At 54.4% G+C, this 18,007-nt stretch overlaps 1 protein-coding gene across 1 annotated transcript in view; it reads right to left on the bottom strand.

Annotated features, from left to right (window-relative positions):
* Nucleotides 1–15,843, bottom strand: part of RASSF5 (Ras association domain family member 5) — a 66,515-nt gene extending 50,672 nt beyond the window's left edge. The window contains exon 1 of the mRNA XM_014828984.3: nucleotides 15,328–15,843. Within this exon, the coding sequence (XP_014684470.1) occupies nucleotides 15,328–15,778 (451 nt within the window). The 5' untranslated portion in view covers nucleotides 15,779–15,843. The remainder of the gene's footprint in view (nucleotides 1–15,327) is intronic.
* Between the last annotated feature and the right edge of the window lie 2,164 nt (nucleotides 15,844–18,007).

Below are 18,007 nucleotides of genomic sequence, written 5' to 3' on the forward strand. Positions count from 1 at the left end.
GTGACCCTTTTGTACTGAAGAGAAAAGCAAAAGGTTCTGCCCAAGTACTGCTGAGGGGCCACAGCAGATATTAAAATTCTCTCTGGGGTCTTGGTCCCCGGGTCTAATGGGTCAGTTGCTTATTCCCTGAGCCAGGCTTCTTGTCATAGTTCCAGGCAGGCTGGAAGTGTCCCCTGCACTCTCTTCCCAAACACACCCGGCCAGCCTGGCGGACACTGGCGCCCCGGCTGGCCTGCAGAGGCACAGTCCTGCCCCGCATGGGTGGGCGTGGGTGGGTGTGCCTCTCGGGCAGCCCCATTAATCATCTTTCTCCAACACAACCATACATCCCTAGGCTGAAAGCTCCAACAAAGGAAGGCTGGCCGGGGTGTCTGGGGAGAGGCGGGTGGAGGGAGGGCAGGGCAGGGCAGTTCATGGCAAGTTAGGACGATGATGATGCAGGAAGTGAGGGGAGCATCAGGCAGCGCCCGCCCTGTGCCCAGTGAGGCAGGGGACAGGCCAGACCCCAAGGCACCTTTCCCACATGGTTTGTTTCACGCCACTTTGCTCTGGGGGTGCTGCGCCCTGAAGCATACCCCCACCCCGCCCTGTGTGTATGTGTACATATGTTTAAATTACAAACAAAATTAATAGAGTTGAGTCATTTTAAACAATTCATGCTTCAACTTTAGATAGTATTAACTGATTCCCTGCTAGGACTATGCCAGAACTCTCCCTCCAGCCTCTTCTGCACCCACCCTCCGATTTTTACTACATTATTTATGCTTCCAATGTTTATAACATTTACATTCTGTTGTAACCATAATTCCCACAGTTGTCTAAAACTAACTCTTTTAAATCAATTCAGTCTTCGTCCAACAGCAAAACTATTTTTAATTTTTAATTTTAATTAATCTTTTGGTTGACTGAATTCTTTTTGGTATTCCATTATTAGACACATTATGTTTCCCAGCGATGCTTAAAGAAATGCACCCTAATTTTCCTGGCCTTTTTATACTGAGGCACTGTGGCCTCACGCAGTACAGCTTGTTGATGACAATGATGTTCGGGCGGACATGTGGACGGAGAAGACAGAGACGGGCAGTCTGAAGGCCCTCAGTGGGACATCACAGAGCATCGCTGAGAATCCTCTCCTTGGCCAACAATGGTAAGGGGCCATAGATTTTGGAAAAACGTAAAATTAAATGATTTGAGATGGGGTCTCAGAATGGGAAAGCCAAATGGACCTCATTCCTGATGTGCAAGAAGTTTGTGGATTTGTCATCTGGACCTTCTGACACCACATTCGAAAAGTTTTTCCAAGTTGTATTTAAAATGTAGCCATACAGAGGCCAGTCCGGTGCTGCAGCGGTTGGGTTCACATGTTCTGCTTGGGCGGCCCCAGGTTCGCTGGTTCGGATCCCGGGTGCGGACATGGCACCACTTGTCACGCCATGCTGTGGTAGGTGTCCCACATATAAAGTAGAGGAAGATGGGCATGGATGTTAGCTCAGGGCCGGTCTTCCTCAGCAAAAAGAGGAGGATTAGCGGTGGTTAGCTCAGGGCTGATCTTCCTCAAAAAAAAAAAAAAAAAAATGTAGCCATACAGATAGAAGTGCAAAGACCTGGCACAGTTTTTGAAGAGGAGCTATAGAAGTGTGTGCACCCATCAGGACACGGGCTCAGAGAGACACAGACTATTAAACCCAGGTACATAGTTACGTCTCCCGTCTTTCCCCATTTACCTAGCGATCAGTCAGTTTTTCATGTGCGCACACATGGCTTCATTGAACGTGTGTTTCCTTAGGGCCTCCTAAGTCAAGCACTGTCCTACAGAACAGCCAGCCACGGCCAGAGACTCCATCACAGGAACAAGCACATGAAAGGAATACATATACATATATATTTTTTCTTTTTCTAATATAGATATATCCTACTTTGTCACCATGGGAAAAAATAAATGCTATTGCCAGGGCACCTTAAGAAAATAAAAAATACTTTAAAATACTGTAGAGAGTTGGATTTAAGGGAATTTAACAAAGAGCAACAAGCCCCTGTATTGAAAGCCAGTGTGGGGCTGCCAGATGCCCTCTTGGCTTCAGGCCTGCTCGGGAGGGGCCGCCCCCTCCTACAGGCATGTGTCACTCTGCTCTGGGTGTAAGAGAGACAAAGCAGGTGGGGTCCCCCACCCCAGGGCTTGGCGCCCTCTCCCCCCGTCCCTGGGGCCCCTGAGGAGACAAAAAGGAGGAGAGCAGGGAGCTGACAGAGAAAGGACATGGGCCTAGCAGTGAGGGGCAGGTATGGAACGAGAAGTTTGAGGGTTTTCTTGTTTTTTTTGCTTTTGTTTTTAAAGCAAACACCATCTCTGAGAGAGGGCAAAGGGCGGCCTAGCCTCTTGCTAACCTTGAGTATATTTCTGGTGGTGTCCCATAGGCTCCAAAGACCAGAACAGCCAGAGGTCCTGCCTGGGCACCTGCAGCCCACAGGGCAGTAGGGGAAGCTTAGACAGACATGCACATGTGACTGTACACACAGGTGCATGCACACAGTGTGCCCGATCAGAGTGCCGGGAGGTTGCAGGAGGCCAGGGGCAGACAGGTTCAGGCCTTTCTGGGAAGACCAGCCTGCTGTATCCAGCTGGCTTTTCCACATCTGCTCCGACGTCACTTGCATTCAAAGTGCTGATCACCAACGAACCAGGTGAAAGAAGACTTTTTGCAGTGAGGAGAGAAGTAAGTAGAGTACGTCGAGGCCCTCTCTGCAGGAAGCACACGAAGGCCTCTTTGCAGCTGTAGCCCTGTAGCTGGGACCACCAGAGACTTCTGGAGAGACCCAGGCCAGTTTCCCGCTGGGCCCCCAGCAGCCTTGTAAAGTGATATATGACTTGCTCCTTGGCAACATGCTTGTGTAGCTCCCAGTGATGCCCAGTGGGCCAATCTAGCCTTGCCCGTTAATTAAGTGGTATGGTGGACTCAGTGATAGGGATTTTTCCAGAGAATGTGTCTAAGAGTTTCATGCCCCTCCTCTACTTCTGCCCGGGCAAACTTCAAGCCCTGTCTCTTTCACTGAGAGGCAGGTAGCCCACTTGGGCCCAGGTGCGATGGAAGAGCAGACAGTATGTTGGGGGTTTGCACAGATGGGAGTTGCTAAAAGTCTTTCTGGGAGCACTAAGGAACAGCAGGTGCTAATGAGGGGCCTGCTACGTATCACGTCAACTGGTTCACATCCGAAGTTATGTTCAATCCATGTAACACTAGCCTGAGGTTGGTATTCTTTCCCCATTTTACACTAGGAAAAACCGAGGCTCAGAGAGGTTAATCTCTATGTGGAAGGCCCTACAGCCAGGAATCCAAGATCCAGACTCAAGGTGGCTTGGTTCCAAGGCCATTTTCTTAAATGCCACAGTACAGGTTGCTCACAGAGTCCTGCAGTAAGATGAGCTCTTCTAGAAATCCATAGTGCATAGCCTGCTGCTCCACCATCTTTAAGGCCCTGTCTTCCCCTCCTCTTCCAAAGAATTAAGTCTGAGCACGAACACAAGTTACCAAGCACGTCAGAGGTGCAGTCCAGCACTCGCCCTAACCTTCACGCTGTACTCCAGGCCTTATTGAGTCTTAAACCCATAGCTCCTTGGGCTGAACAGCAAAGGAGCAAGGAAAAGATCTGTTGAATAATTCTTAAGGGGGGTGGGAGAGGATGAACATGAAGACGCTACTGAGCATTTAAATCGAGGAACTCAGCATCCAGCTGTCTTCTCAGTGAGGGTCACAGTGTGTATTAGGCTATTGATGAGGATAAATTATTCAGGCTGGCTAAAAGGTATTTGTCTCCAAATGGGGATTAGGTCTAGATGAATTAAAATTCCCACTTCTCAAGAGGTAAAATCTTAATCAGAAAAATCACATTTTCCACAGCTAAGACCATATTGTCTTTCCAACTCTGCATTCAAAAACTTAGCCTGGAGATGACTTTTCAGTCTAGTTCCATCCCTAAGACCTCGCCACCCATTTGCTCCTGAATATGTATGAGAACAGCCTGGAGACAAACGGGGCGGGAGTCCCAAGGAAAGCTTACGTGCTCCAAAGACCCAGCCATCACAGAGAAGCGGCTGAAGGTCAGTAAGACGAGCAGAGTCCGAGGGGTCCCAGGCCTGGCTGTGCACTTCTGACCCTGAGCGAGGGGCCTTACTGCTCTGAGCCGCCTCATCTGTGAAACAGGAAGATCCCTTTCCCATTCTCCCCACGCAGGGATCGAGAGAGAACACACAATATTAAAAACAGACAGACAAAAACGCTTTGAATCTTTAGCAGATGAATGCTGCAGAAAAATAAGATGCCGTAGGTAGCATGATGCAGCAGAAAGAACCCTAGGCTGGAAGGCAGGTGCCGGGATCCCATCCTGGAGCTGTTACCAACGGGCCGTCAGTTGGCCCCTATCTCCTTTCTTTGAAAAGGGAGCAGGATGACCTAAGATTCTATGAAAATTTGAATTGCTACTGTCTCTCTTTCTCTTCTCTTACTCACCGCACACTGTCCTATTATCGTTCCCCAAGCAAGGACTATTCTTACCCTAATTAGTGCCCAGGGAAGGCCCCCCCCACCCCCCCAGCCACAGTCACCGCCTGAGGCTGGAGCTCCTGTCCAGCTGTGTCCCACCCAGCAGCCTCCAGCTCCACAGGTACCTCCACTAACCATGCCGGTGAGAACCCTCTGCCTAGGGAACTTCACTGCTCCTGGGGCCTCGGAAGGCTGACTCAGCATCTTGGCAAGATCTGACACCCCTCAGAGCTACAGGCTGGGCAGAATGGAAAATGGTGGTCACCTAAGACACCCATATTCCACCAGCTCAGGGACCCAGATTAAGATCACTGCTCAGCCCTAATTCTCAGGCAAGGAAAGGCTGTTAAAACCCACGGCCAACACAGGACTCTGAAATGGGCTGACCACATCCTTGCAGGCCTGCTGTTCCACCTAACCCTGGCAGGGTGGCCGCACCTGAGCCTTGTCCCTGGGGAGTCAGGGGGCCTAGGAGTGGTGCTGCACTCAGTATTAAATACCAGGCTGCCAGAAGGCTCCTGCACTCCCTTCCCCACGGGCAAGGCCACTAGGCCGAGACTCAGAACCCAAGCAGCCCCTGACTGCTCCCAGCGGGAGCATCTTGGACCTACCGAGAGCCAGCCGGGCCTCATGGCGGAACCTCTGCAGGGCCTGGAGCTTTTCGGATCCCAAACGGCACTTAGGGAGCCTGCGGAAGAGCCGCTGGAGCCGCGCAGCGACGGTTCCGAAGCAGGCGGCGGCTGGCCCCTCATCCCGGCCCTCCGTCATCAGCTGGCTGCGGGAGATCAATAGCTTCTCTCCAGGCCTGGCGTCAGGGATGGAGTGACGAGTCGGGGAGTCACTGGCCCCAAGGGAAGATTGTGGGCCTCGTGTGACCCGGGGCTTTGCTCAAATCAGCCCAGCCTCGCAGCTCTTCCAAAGCAAGTCACAGACACCTGGGACCTGGGGACGAACCAGCCCAGCCTGACCGATGCCTTCTCCTTCCCAGCTGAGGTCCTTTCCCCTCCACCTCCCCGAGCGGAAAACTTTCTATTCCTGGGGCTTTTAGCTTGATAAGATAAAAATGCCCCCACCAAGCAGGCTGCAGGAAGAGCCTGCCCCGAGTCGCACTCTTGAGTAGCGCCTGTGAATCTGAAAATCAATGTCTCCGAAGTTTCCACAGAGGACGAAAGTGATGGGTTACCTCACACCGCGCGCCGGGCCGGAGCTCGTTAATGGATCTCTTCAGGGCGGCGGGTTAATAATGCTTGACCAGCTGTACAGGCTCCCAAGGGACAACCGGGCGGATTCACACTCCCCCAGCTAAGCCCAGGGCAGGAAGAGCCGAGGCTCTCAGCCCCTGGCCCACAAGGAGGCAGTGTTGCTTAACGAGGGTCGGACCATTTATCTGAGACCAGACACCTGGGCAGAGAAGAGGTGACAGGCAAACGGAGAAAGAGAAAAGAAGAAAAGAACAGAGGCTCTCTTAAAAAGGAAAGAAATGTTCTTCTCTTGCTCTCAAAGTGCTCACGGGGCGTCCCCTCAATGCTGACTCCCAGAAGCAACCCCGTCCCAGTGGGGAAGTCCCCAGAGGCCCTGTCACCCAGGCCAAGACGCCGACTGGCAGTGGACAGGCAGCAAGCCTTCCAGGAAAGCTGCCGAGGAGCGGTGCCGCTCCCACGCCGCCCGGAGGCTCCAGAACTCCTCTGCCAGCCGCCAGTGGGGCCAGCGGCAGGGGAAGGAGAGAGCCCGGTCTTCAGGCAGAGGAGACGGACCGCCGAGGACTGGGGCGCGCAGGAACGGAGGGGCAGGGACACGTCTGTGTGGGTCTCCTGGCAGTAGATCCAGGAGGCAACCTTCGTGAGTTCAGAGCTGAGCTCTGTTATTCCTCATGCAGCTGCCCACCTGGCTGTGTTCCTTTGTAGTTTCCTGGGTCACAGAGAAGGCTGACGGCCCCCCATCCCAAAGGCCATGTCCTCAGCCCACTTGGAAGAAAACGTTGGCAGAACAAATCTAAGCGGCATTCGGATCCTCCAGTGGGTGCCCCGTCGCCTGCCTTCTCAGAGGAAATCTGGCCAGGAGACCCCCATTTTAGACCCCCCCACCCCTCACTACTGAGGGCCTCAGCACTCGGTGCAATAACAAACGCACGTCGTTCACAAGTCAGTTATCTAAGACAGAAACATCCCAAACGCCACCCCTGCTCAGGCCGGGATACTGGGTCTTTCTCTGGCGGCTCCTCAGGGGGACTGGGCTGCCCATGGCCTATTTTGTGTTCCTCTAATTACTCAGCAACCTCTGCACGGAAGAGGGTCCTAAGTGAGTCCAGGCCTAAAACGACACTTGGGGCCACCCAGTAAGGGTTGGAAGCCTGCGTTCCTTGCTCCGCTGTGATCCTTGCACATGAGATCCCAAGAGGGCCCAGGATCCCGCCTGGCTGAGCTCAGGCAAGTGTGGCGTTCCCACTCCCACCCTCAGAGAAGAGAACACTCCCGTGCCGGGGGATTTTTAAACGCGAGTCACATGTGACAGGGGAAAATCCCTCCTGAATGCCCCAGTTGGGCTGGGGGATAGACTGACCTCACTTCTCCTTTCTCCTCATCACAGAGCTGTTCACAGCTTAAGCCACTGGGGAAGTCAGCAGGAAAGAACTGGCAGAGACTGGAGACAGGGCTCTGGGAGGCTCTAGAATCTTCTCTCCTGACTCTCTGAAACCTGATGGCTTTTCTACTGCAGGGATGCTGTACGAGGAGCACTATCCAGAGGCAGGAGAATGCCTGCGATGACCTCTTGCTGCCCGCAACATCTAAGAATTGGCCCGATGACCCCCATGCTGAAGAGGGAGTCCAGCTGAGGCCCAACATAATTTGAAGGAACAGCTTTCACCATCTTAAGTGCAGGGGTTACAATATACTCTCACCTTGAAATACCCTATTCATACAAATGTACCTCCAGATTGCTTTGAAAAACACTCGCCACTAGAATACACATTTACGTAACGCATGTTCAAACTTCTCTCTGAAAACTCTCAAGTTACAGCTGGAATCTGTCGTTCCATTTGAATAGGAAGGCATCTCTGAGGTTTCTTCGGATTTTTAATACTTTCCTCAGTTACAGAAAGGACATAATTGTTCCAACAGAAACCACAAAACTTCCAGCATCCACTCAACTTGGATGGAAAAACCAGCTTCCTCCAAGTCAGCAAAGAAAGTAAGGGATAATACCCAAATGAGAGCCTGATTTGTGTAGGTTTGCAGAAATACACAGCCAGGGCTGGGGGGGGGGGGGGTGCTTTCCCCAGATGTCCTGTTCCCCATGTGGCCACACCACTGCCTGGGATGGAGCCAGAGGTCCTTTATGCAAACCTCAGTTTATATTCCAGTCCCTATGCAACTCTTCACTCTAGCTGTCCCCTCTGAGACTCAGCCTAAGTTCACTCTCCTGGTTAGTCCTGTGTCATGCACTGTGACACTGGGTCACAGCAAGGAGGAGGCACGGAACAGGAAAAGATCTTGCATTTCCACGCCCACCCCTCCACACACACCTAACACCAATGGGGTGGGGTGAGGGCAGGGAGAAACACTTGCTTCTTTTATCTTGGGATTTAGAGAAACTTGGCCCTTTGTTTAAAGATTCCATGATGTACGCATGCTGAAAGTCTATTTAGAAACCAAACGCTGAAAACAGGCTGAAGTGCAGCCAGCTCTCAATTATCCAGGCACTGCCTGATTCTCCAGCTGGCACACGGCTTCCCCACCCTTGGCTCACCCTCCTTTGTTTCTGTACCTCATTTTATGGACATCTCACTGGCAGAACTGAGGCACCTGAGTGAGGAAACTCAACTAACTTGCCTGTTCAATGATGTGAGCTCATCGGGCAAAATGCTGTGTCGGTTCTGGTGCCAGCTTTGCTCCTAACGATCTGGGTCATCGTGGAGAAGTCATTGGACTCCCTGAATGCTGTGTTTCCTCATCTGTGAGATGGCCGTGACTCAACCAGCCCTGCCTACCTCGAAAGCCAGTACACAAGACAACACTCTAGATACAGCCAAGTCCTCTCTGAGATAAAGGTCACCTCTGCTCTCACAATTTCTTGGCCATTCCCAACTCTTCTTTTCCACATGAACATTCCCATTCTAGAAGGCTCATCGAACACTATGATAATTCTTTCCCAGATTCAACGTCCAGTAGAAACAAAACATAAAAGGATAAAAAAAGAACATCACTCTTCTTTTAGGCCTGACTTTCGTGAACCTGGGGTCTCATTTCTTTAAGGTCCACGGAAGCCAAGTTCTCGAGTTCTAGCAGCCCTTGCCAATAGCCACTGCAGATGTCTGGGTCACATCTGCCCCGCCCTCGGAATGTTTGTTCAAGGAACAGGGAGGGGAGCAGAAGGTGGCATGCAGGCCCTTCACTGAAGAGTACACGTGACCCAGTCCCACTGTGGTCACAGGTGAGTGACATACCCAGCCACCTGCCCACCCGCCCAGTGACACACAGGAATGAACAGACTAAACTTCCAACACCGCCTTCTCGCAAACCCTCAGCACAACATCAGCTCTACTCTCCCCTCCATGCCCTCAATGGCGCCTGGGCGGGAAGTGTGGGGAGGACAATCCTGAAGAAAATCCAGGACCTGCTATAGCAACCAGGGGTCACCAGACCCCTCAGCCAAGACAGGGTCTTCTCATGGGGAGGCTGGGCACATGGCTACCATGCCAGGAGGGACCCTGCTGCTCTTCCTCCTCCCTCTCCAAAAGGAGCAGAAAAAGAACCAGCGTCAGGGCTTTCCTCGGGTGCATCTCTCAGGAGCCTTCTCTACTCCAGGAAACCCAGGCAGGCTGGAGCGGGCCCTGCAGGAACTTGTCGGCCGCTCTGGCCAAAGACCACACCATGGAGAGCTCTCAGGGCCCACCCACGTCTCCTCAGCATGCTGTGGGGGTGCTTCAGAGAACAGCCAAATATCACCCCCCCGGGTCTGAGTCAAGACAGCCTTGACCTTGGGGCGGGGCTCTCCAGGACTACTCTCGAGCACCCATTTTTTTCCACTTAAACCAGCACCCTCAGGGAACCAAGCCTGCTGCCCTGTCTGCCATCATCACTGTGGCCTCCTGGCTCTTCCCCAAAGCCTAAGCTGGCTCAGCGCCCTTCCAACCCCGAGACCTGGCCCTGAACATTCGGAGAGAAGCTTGCTAAAGCTCTTGGAAAAAAACCAAAAGTGACTAAATGCACAACCATCTCCTTGGTCAGGGCTGGCCTTCCAGCATCAGCTACTCCCCGACCCAGCCTGGGGAGAGCCGGAACAGAGCCCCGCGGGAGGAGTGGGCACCCAAGTCAGCGGAGGAGCTGTCTGGAGAGGCAGCAAGCATCCTCCCCCAGCACCGGCCAACCTGCGAGCACGGTGAGGAGACCACACGAGCCAGGGCTGATGGAAGCACGGGTGAGGGAATGCTCTGTCTGAATGCTTTGCACACCCACAGAGACTCGCCTGCCCAGAACACTCACCTTGTCATCCCAGGAATGCAAACCGGAAGGGCCTCCAAAGAGGCTAGAGACGTGTTTGCAGCTTCCTCATCCTTACTAGGTCCAGCCTTACTAGGACCCGGGGCAGAGCAAGAACCGCGAGCAGCTCCTCCCATGGGGAGACGGAGGGATGAGGGGTGGGTGTGGGGAGCCAGAGAAGGCTCCACAGGAGAGCATCGGGGAGCCGGGCATGGCCCGAAGGAGGGAGGTGGCTTGACAGCCTGAGATGGCCACCAAGGCCTTCGCGGACAGTGGGCTTCGCCCAACCTGAGAGGTCCTAACATGCCCCTGCCCCTAGCCAGGTGGACGGGCAACTCCTCCCCGCCACGTGAGACCTCCCCACAGCCACCCCGCTGCGTCCTGACCTCACGAAGCCATTCCAAGGATGAATGTGGCCGAGAGCAGGGAAACGCTTGGGCTCCTCAGAGGAGGCCCCGCTGACCTGCGAACAATTCCTCCCGTGCTCCTCCACAGGCGGGCGGGTCCACCGGAGCCCCAAGGCAGCTGCAGGCACCCCACTCCAGCAGGGCCTCGGGCTGCGCCGCGGCTGTCTTCTCCCTGTCCCTCAGGGCCCACCCGCCAGGCCTGGCACTGGCTGATTCACTCGCAAACTTGGAAGAAGAGAGAGGATTCCAGACCAAACGCTGAGAGCAGAGGGGAGATGTCAATTCACTTTCCCCAAGAACTCCGCGGGATCAGCAGGTGAATCCGCGCGTTCATTACCCAGTCTAATTAGGCCGGCAGACAAGCGGCATTAATCACTTTTGACTGTACCTGGGATTCAAGCCCCCCTCACTCCATAATCAGAAAATTTCCTGCTCTGATGAATAGGGGGACAATCAGGCCCACAGTTAATCCTTTCACTTTCATCTTTTGAGAAGACAGGAAGCAGGGAGGAGAGGAAACAGGGGATCGCGCTTGGGGACCTCTGAGGGCCTCTCCCAGCATTCCAGGTCCTTTCTCTCCCCAAACGCACGCACACACTCCACTAGAACTTTTCCGAAGAAGACCCCAATCAGAGCCAGGGGCAGGGAAGCGACTGGAGGGGGGGATTCCAGGACCCTTAACAACACAACGTCCACGTCAGTGCTTCAATTTCCTAACCTCCCAAGCCAAACATGGGCCTAAATCAAGGACAATACTTCAAGCCACACACCTCAGCGCTGCTGTGTGCACCGGACCAATGAAACATCTTCCAAGTGTCTGAGGTCCCTGGGTCTGCCCCAGGGAGACTCCGTGTCAATGTCCCAGTAATATCTTCTCCAAAGAACCCACAGCCAGGCAGGGTCTGCGGGATCTGGTGCCTGCCACGTGGGTAGTTCCGTGTGTGCAGAGAGATGGTTCAGCCCAGCCAACAGTGTAGGGTCAAACAGGGCTGGAAGGGCTGCACCACGGGCCCCTCGACACACCAGCCTCACTCACCAAGAAAGTCCCCTGTCCTCGTCCCTGAAGGCCCCAGGCAGACCTCCACTCACTCCGTAATTAAAGTCCCTCGCAGGAAGGAAAGGTTAGGACGAGGAGCCCCAGGCCCCCTTCAACCCTGTGATTCCAATCAGTGAACACTTCAGAGCTCTGAACAACGCCCCTCCGGAGAGAGAGCGGCTCAGGGGCAGACGCACAGCCCTCACAGGCAATGCGCAGGGGTCCAAGCATCCCGCCTAGAATGCTGAGTTGGGCTTAGGTTTCCCCACTTTCCAGACCATTCCCTGGTCCAGGATGGCTTACATATCCACCAAAACAAGATGAAAGGTAAAAGGTCAACTCTCTGTGCCTTCTACAGAAGAAAGGGTCACGACCTGCAGGGACGTTCCTTAAGAACAAAGCAAAGGGCACTGGTGGTGAGGCGTTTGGTTCTTTGCTGTTGACCATTCCCTCCTGGAATGCTGGGAATGGATTCCCACCCCTTCCCTGCACACACCCCTGCATTCACACCGTCATCTCTCTGCCTCTCTCTCTCCCGCCCATCCCCACTGGATTTCCTTCTCTATCTGACAAACATGATTTCTTTAATCCTGAAAATTAATATTAACTCTGAACTTTCCTGTTGGCAAATCCAGCATTAATCAGAGCCAGGTACTGATTTTGAAGTCGGGGTGAGCTTAAGTTAGAGACTCTTTCACAAAAAAGGCAGGCAGACGGCGGGAAGACAGTTTCCTAAACGCTTCCCCTATGCAAAGCCCATTTTGCCAACACAGTTGCTACCCAGTGTCAGCCTCCTGCTCAGAAGATGTCACTCACGTGCCACTGCCCTTCTGCATATTTCCAAGAGCAGGGAGATTTAATAGTTTAAACAAGCCACCACCTTCATCAACCACTACTTACTGAGACTGTGCTCTGTGGCTGGCACTTTGCTGGGGGCAAGTGACACAAAGACAAGGCGCCAATGTCTTGGTGACCTCTAAGCCATTGGCATTCTGTGATGATGCTCCTCAGCCAGCAGGCAGGAGTGACATTTCTAGAGGACAATTAATACCCATCCTTCCTGGGATGCTGATGGCACTCGCTTCCCCACTTGGCTCAGCATCCAAGCAGTCTGAAAACTTAACACGACCTGGAAAGGTGATCCTAAGAGGTGTCACGGGCCCAGACAAACGGTTAGAGCTGTCGGATGGGAGGGGACGATAATAACATTCACGTTGCATCCAACATTCAGATTGCATTTTGCCAGGCACCGTTCTGAGCGCTTCACATACATTAATTCATTTAATTCTCACACTAACACGATGCACTAGGTAATGTTATTATCTCCATTTTTAAAAACAAAGAAGTGGAACACAGATGCCCAGGGTCACACAGAGACTAAGCGGCAGAGTCAGGATTCAAACCCAGGTCTTCTGGTTCCAGCCCATCTTCTTAATCGCTTCATGGTACTGCCTTTTAAAAGTCAGATTTCTGACCCTTGCTTTTCAAAAGATAAAACAAACCAAGCCCAGCATAGAATGGGTCCTTCAACCTACAGGAAGGTGCTTGGTGAGCCTGGCGCGCTGTGTCCCCACCTGCCAGCCCTCATTTGCACATCAGAACATTTCTCAGCTGCCCCCATCCAGCCACAGGTCCACAATTAGCTAAAGATTAACAATGACAAACAGAGACTCCCTCTGCAGCCCCTTGATTCCAGCTCTGTTCCTCTCTGGTGTTCAGACATCCCTGGTTGGTATTAAACCAACTATATGGGGACCATGGAAGCCCATGAAAACGAAGAGACTTCACTAAGTCACACGCAAAGTTAGACACACTGTCCATGTACCTGGGTCTTCCCACCACCAGACACTATAAACTAATCAAAGGAAATAAATTCTAATGTGAAGAGAGCATAAATTCATTTAACCATGGAGTATCACACATATGCACATACAAACACACACAAATACACCATTATCACCAAACCAAAAAACAAATCATAAAAACTCTGTGCAAAAAGTTCAACAATTGAGGGGCCGGCACAGTGGCAGAGCAATTAAGTTCGGGCGTCCCGCTTCAGCGGTCCGGGGTTTGCCGATTTGGATCCCAGGCGCGGACCTACGCACTGCTCATCAAGCCATGCTGACGCACGCGTCCCATGTATAAAAAATAGAGGAAGATGGGCACGGATGTCAGCTCACGGCCAATCTTCCTCAATAAAAAAAAAAAGTTCAACAACTGATACAGCCCCTAAACGTCTTAATACAAACTAGAATTCCAATGAAGTGAATTTCCTGGGATTCCAGCACAGTAAAACCCATTACAGCGAGGATCCTGCCTCTCTCCGTGTGTATAGGGTTGGTGGATGCAGTAAAGTAGCCCAGGACCCTGGAGAGGGCAAAGCTGCCAACACGTCCCCGGGCAAGTTGTATTAGATTCTACTGTGAGGTCAGGGGCATTTACCATGTAACAGCAGCGTTCCACCCACAACACATATACGCCTATAACTTTTGCTCTTTCCTCCCTAATTAGCACCTGGACTGTGAGTTCTGGTGTTGGAAGAAGCGGCACCCACTTTCCCCTCCAATCTTCCCTTTCCACTTGATCCTGGCTTAGAGTCTGAGCTCTCCTTTGGTACAGCCAGCTGCAGCAGAGGCACGCTGCCCAGCCTGGGCTGTGGAGCGCAGAGAGAGGCCAGGTAGGGTTTTCCTGATGTGGAAGAAGCTGCTGCTGTCCAGGACCGTAGTCAGATGGGAGCATGGGGCTGTGGTCACGGGGGAAGGGCTTTTGCTGAAAGATGCAAACCACAACCCATTCCCAGAGACACTTGTCAGAGGTTGTGCCACTGTCTGTGCTTTGTGCTTCAGATATTTAAAATATCTGTCTAAACACATAAACACATGGGGATGGATATCCTTTGCCAAACATGGCAGGAGCAAATATGGGGGTGGGGGTGAGGATACCGATTAAAGGAATACACACACCTAACTGGAGGAAGAGAAAAATAATGAACCCCCAAGAAGACTGCAAATTTGCCCAGAATATTTACACACTGGGTGCTCAGTGTTTTGTAGCCAGGCTTTGAGAGGAGCCCGGCTCAGGAGGAGGCTGGAGGGGCCTGAGAGGTCTGGGGAAGAAGGGACCTGGTGCAAGTTGGGTAATTTCAGAGCATGATGACTGACTGGTGCAGTACCCTAGGAGGAGGGAGAGGAGGGCGCGGCAGGGCACAGCCAAACGTAAGAGCAGAGTCCAAAGGTTTGAGGGGCCAGAGGCCGAAGGCAGGAGGGCACAGGTCCAGGGTGACCTCCTGCTCTCTTCACCCTCACAGCCATTTCCATCCAAAGCCTAACCACGTCTCCTCCCGGTCCCAACAGGTCGCCCTGGAGGAGGGGTGTACCATAAGTGGACATGGACCACGGGCCTGCACCACAGACAAACAAGCCACTTTTTGTCATGGGTCAAATGCCCATCTCAACACCAGTCTCATAACCCACTCTCAAGAACCTACAACAAAAGCAAGAGGGTGCATGGGGGGCAACGGAATGACCTTGCCCTGCTGCCGTCAAGCCCAATCTGCACGCATGCACGTGTATGTGTGTGTACCTGTGCGTCTGGGGAGGGGGGAGGCACGCACCTGTCAGGGGAAGAGGTATTTGTTAACACCCCATGACCATACCCAGGCAGTAGGCAGTCACTAGAGGATACTGGGCAGGGGAGTAAGGAGCGGAGTGCCTCCAGGGCTTATCTCCCTTCGTTAAAGCTGAAGTTCCCCTGGAGCCAGAGACGGCAACGCCCCCGCTGCCGGTGCCCCAGCCCCTCGCAGTTCCTGGCCGGTGGACTGCGGTCCTCCCGCGCGCCCCGCCCCTCCTCTGCCCGGCCCGCATACTCACTAGCGCAGCGCAGCGCCTGCCGCAGCACCTCTCGTCCGCACAGGTCACACCAGCCCCGGCCGCTCCGCAGCGCCAGTTCGGCGAAGCAGTGCCCCTCGCCTCGCTCCGCCGGGACGCGGGGATCCTGCGGCTGCTCGAAGATGCTCCGCACGTCGCGGGGCCGGGGCGCTCCCGGCCGCCGTCGCAGTCTCTGCTGCAGACGAGGCCGGAGAGGGCGAGCGGGTCGGGAGGCCCGGGGTTGGGGCTCCAGGTCCCCCCAGGCAGCCCTCGGGGCGCCGCGCCCCTCGTGCGCCCCGGGCGCAGTGGAGAGGGGCGCGGGGGCGCAGCGGCGCGAGGACCGGCCTGGGGGCGGCGGCGGTGGCTCGAGGCCGCTCAGGCTCTGCAGATAGCGCGGCGGCTCTGGGTCCAAGAGTAGCCGGTACGGACGCTGCCCGATGGCCGGGGACGCCATGACCGTGCCCGGCTGGCGGCGGCGGCTCCCGGCGGTGGCGCTCCTCCCGAGTCAGCCTCGAGAGAAGGGCGGCCCCGCCGAGCGCGCCTTTAAAGGGGCCGCAGCCTGCAGGGCGGGGCGGGGGCGGGGAGACTTCGGAGAGGCAGGAAGGACGACCCGAGGGAACCACCCCACCGCGCGCGCGGGGGGTGGGGGGTGGTGGTGGCTGAGCGAGTGCAGATTTAGGGGCGTCTTCAGAAAGCGCCTGGACAACTGGGGCAGCTGAAGGATTTCGTATGGGAAGGCTCTACAGTACAGCTCAGAAGAGGCATTTCTGTAGGGGCCGTCTGCCCTCAGCCCTGCCTCTTTCCCTTTCCCATCACTTCCCCCACCCCAGATCCCCCCGCCACCCGCACCCCGAGACGCGCAGCGGAGGGATCAGGCCGGAAGAAAGGGCTCAGCTGAGGATGGGGTCTGAGGAGAAGCCCACGGGCTGGGTGTCCTGCCGTCACCCTCCGGGGTTCACGCGACCAAGGGGATGTGCTCCTTTGCTCTTCCTCCCTCCCCCGCGGCGCCCGCAGCCCCCGGCGAGCCGAGCGTGGGTCGCAAACCGGATTGGGCTGGCGCTCCCGCAGCGGCGCCGCGTCCCATGACCAGGAGGGACGCGAGCACCGGGGGCGCTGCGGCCACCCCGGAGGAGCCGCCTCCGCGGCGGGCGAGGCTGTCCGCGTGTGACTTTCACTCTCGCTGGATTTCCCCTCTCGGCAGCCCTGCCCGGTAGGATATTCCTTTCTCAGAAGACCGGGATTGTGAAGTGATCCTGGGTCCTGGATTGTGAGAACCCTCCAGCCCCATGGATTGGGAGAGCTTTTCCAACTAAGCCAAACCCTCCTCTCCCCATAGCTGCCCCAGTGATTCCTGTGGAAACACCAGTGCCCCCAAAGCCCTACTTTGCATCTACTGTAAACAGTTCACCTGTGGGATCCAAAGAGAGATCCCTTCTCTACCAGCACCAGAGCGGGCTTCGTGAACCCCCTCCCCCTAGTTTAATGCTCTGCTGTGACCGTCTTGGAAGTCTCAATATTTTGGAACAGAGGGCACGGCATTGTCTTTTTGCGCTTGGTCCCGCAAATTATGTAGCCTGACCCGCACGGTTGCCCACGGAGACAGCCCCGTACCATGGTGGGAAACAGGCGCCGCCGGGACTCCCGGGTCTTTGTACCTGGTGTCCTTACAGACCAGCCGGATGACCCGGGCCCCCTCTAACCTGTAGAGTTCTCTTAACTATAAATTGGCCTAGGAGTGAGGAGACTGATAAGTCCTTTCCCAGTCCTCTCCAGTTCCACCGCTCTGACTCAGTGATCACTGCCTGTCCTCTTAAAACTTGGGGTTCTAGCAGAGGTCGCTGGCAACCAACTTTGGAAATAGTCTTAATTCCTCCAGACCTCAGAGACGCTCCCTTCTCTTCCCAGGACAGAGGTGGGTCTCCCCCTAGTGTCTGCAAGGGGAATCTTCACTGTTGCTTTTTGTTTTCCCCTTGGGTAATTTTTAGGTAATTCCTAACATTTCTAGAGTCTAGTGGCCTGGGAATTCCCAGCCTGCCTTGGTCCATGGCTTCTCCCTCCTGGCAGGGATCATCCTAGAAGCCTCTGCCCCCGTGTTTGTAGCAGAGGACATGTTGCGGGGTCCCAGGGTCTCAGCAGAGGCTGGAGCTTCTCAGCTCATGAGGTGGTTTCTGGGCAGAGGGGAGCAATGACCACGGCAGCCAACCCCACAGTGCAACAAGCAGAAGGACCTGGGATGGGGCAGTGTGAGCCGGGAGCCAGCCCCCTGCTCCTCCTCCACCCTTCTTCTCCCGTCTGAACCTTTCTCTCTGGCAGTGGTTTTCAAACTTTGGCGGGGCCCCACGACCACCTGGCGGGCTCAGCCAATCACAGATTAGCAGGCTCCACCCCCAGGGTTTCTGAGTCGGTGTGTCTGGGGCTGGGGTTTGCAATTTTGCATTTTTAACAAGTTCCCAGGCGTTGTTGATGCCGCTGGTCCGAGGTCGCCACTGCTCTAGATCTCAGGTGATGATAAGAGACTGGGCTTCCCTGTTCTTTCCCCAGGGAGCAGGTGAAGTTCAGTAGGACGTGACTGAGGAAAACCGAGGGCCAGAGGACTGTTCCTGGATGGTTTCTGCTGAATGTTTAAAAAGGAAAGTACAGTTTGCTTTGTGGTCTCTTGCTCCCATCTCTTCCATTTTTTCTG

This window comes from Equus asinus, chromosome 25 (genome assembly GCF_041296235.1).
Source record: "Equus asinus isolate D_3611 breed Donkey chromosome 25, EquAss-T2T_v2, whole genome shotgun sequence".
Classification (NCBI taxonomy): Eukaryota; Metazoa; Chordata; class Mammalia; order Perissodactyla; family Equidae; genus Equus; species Equus asinus.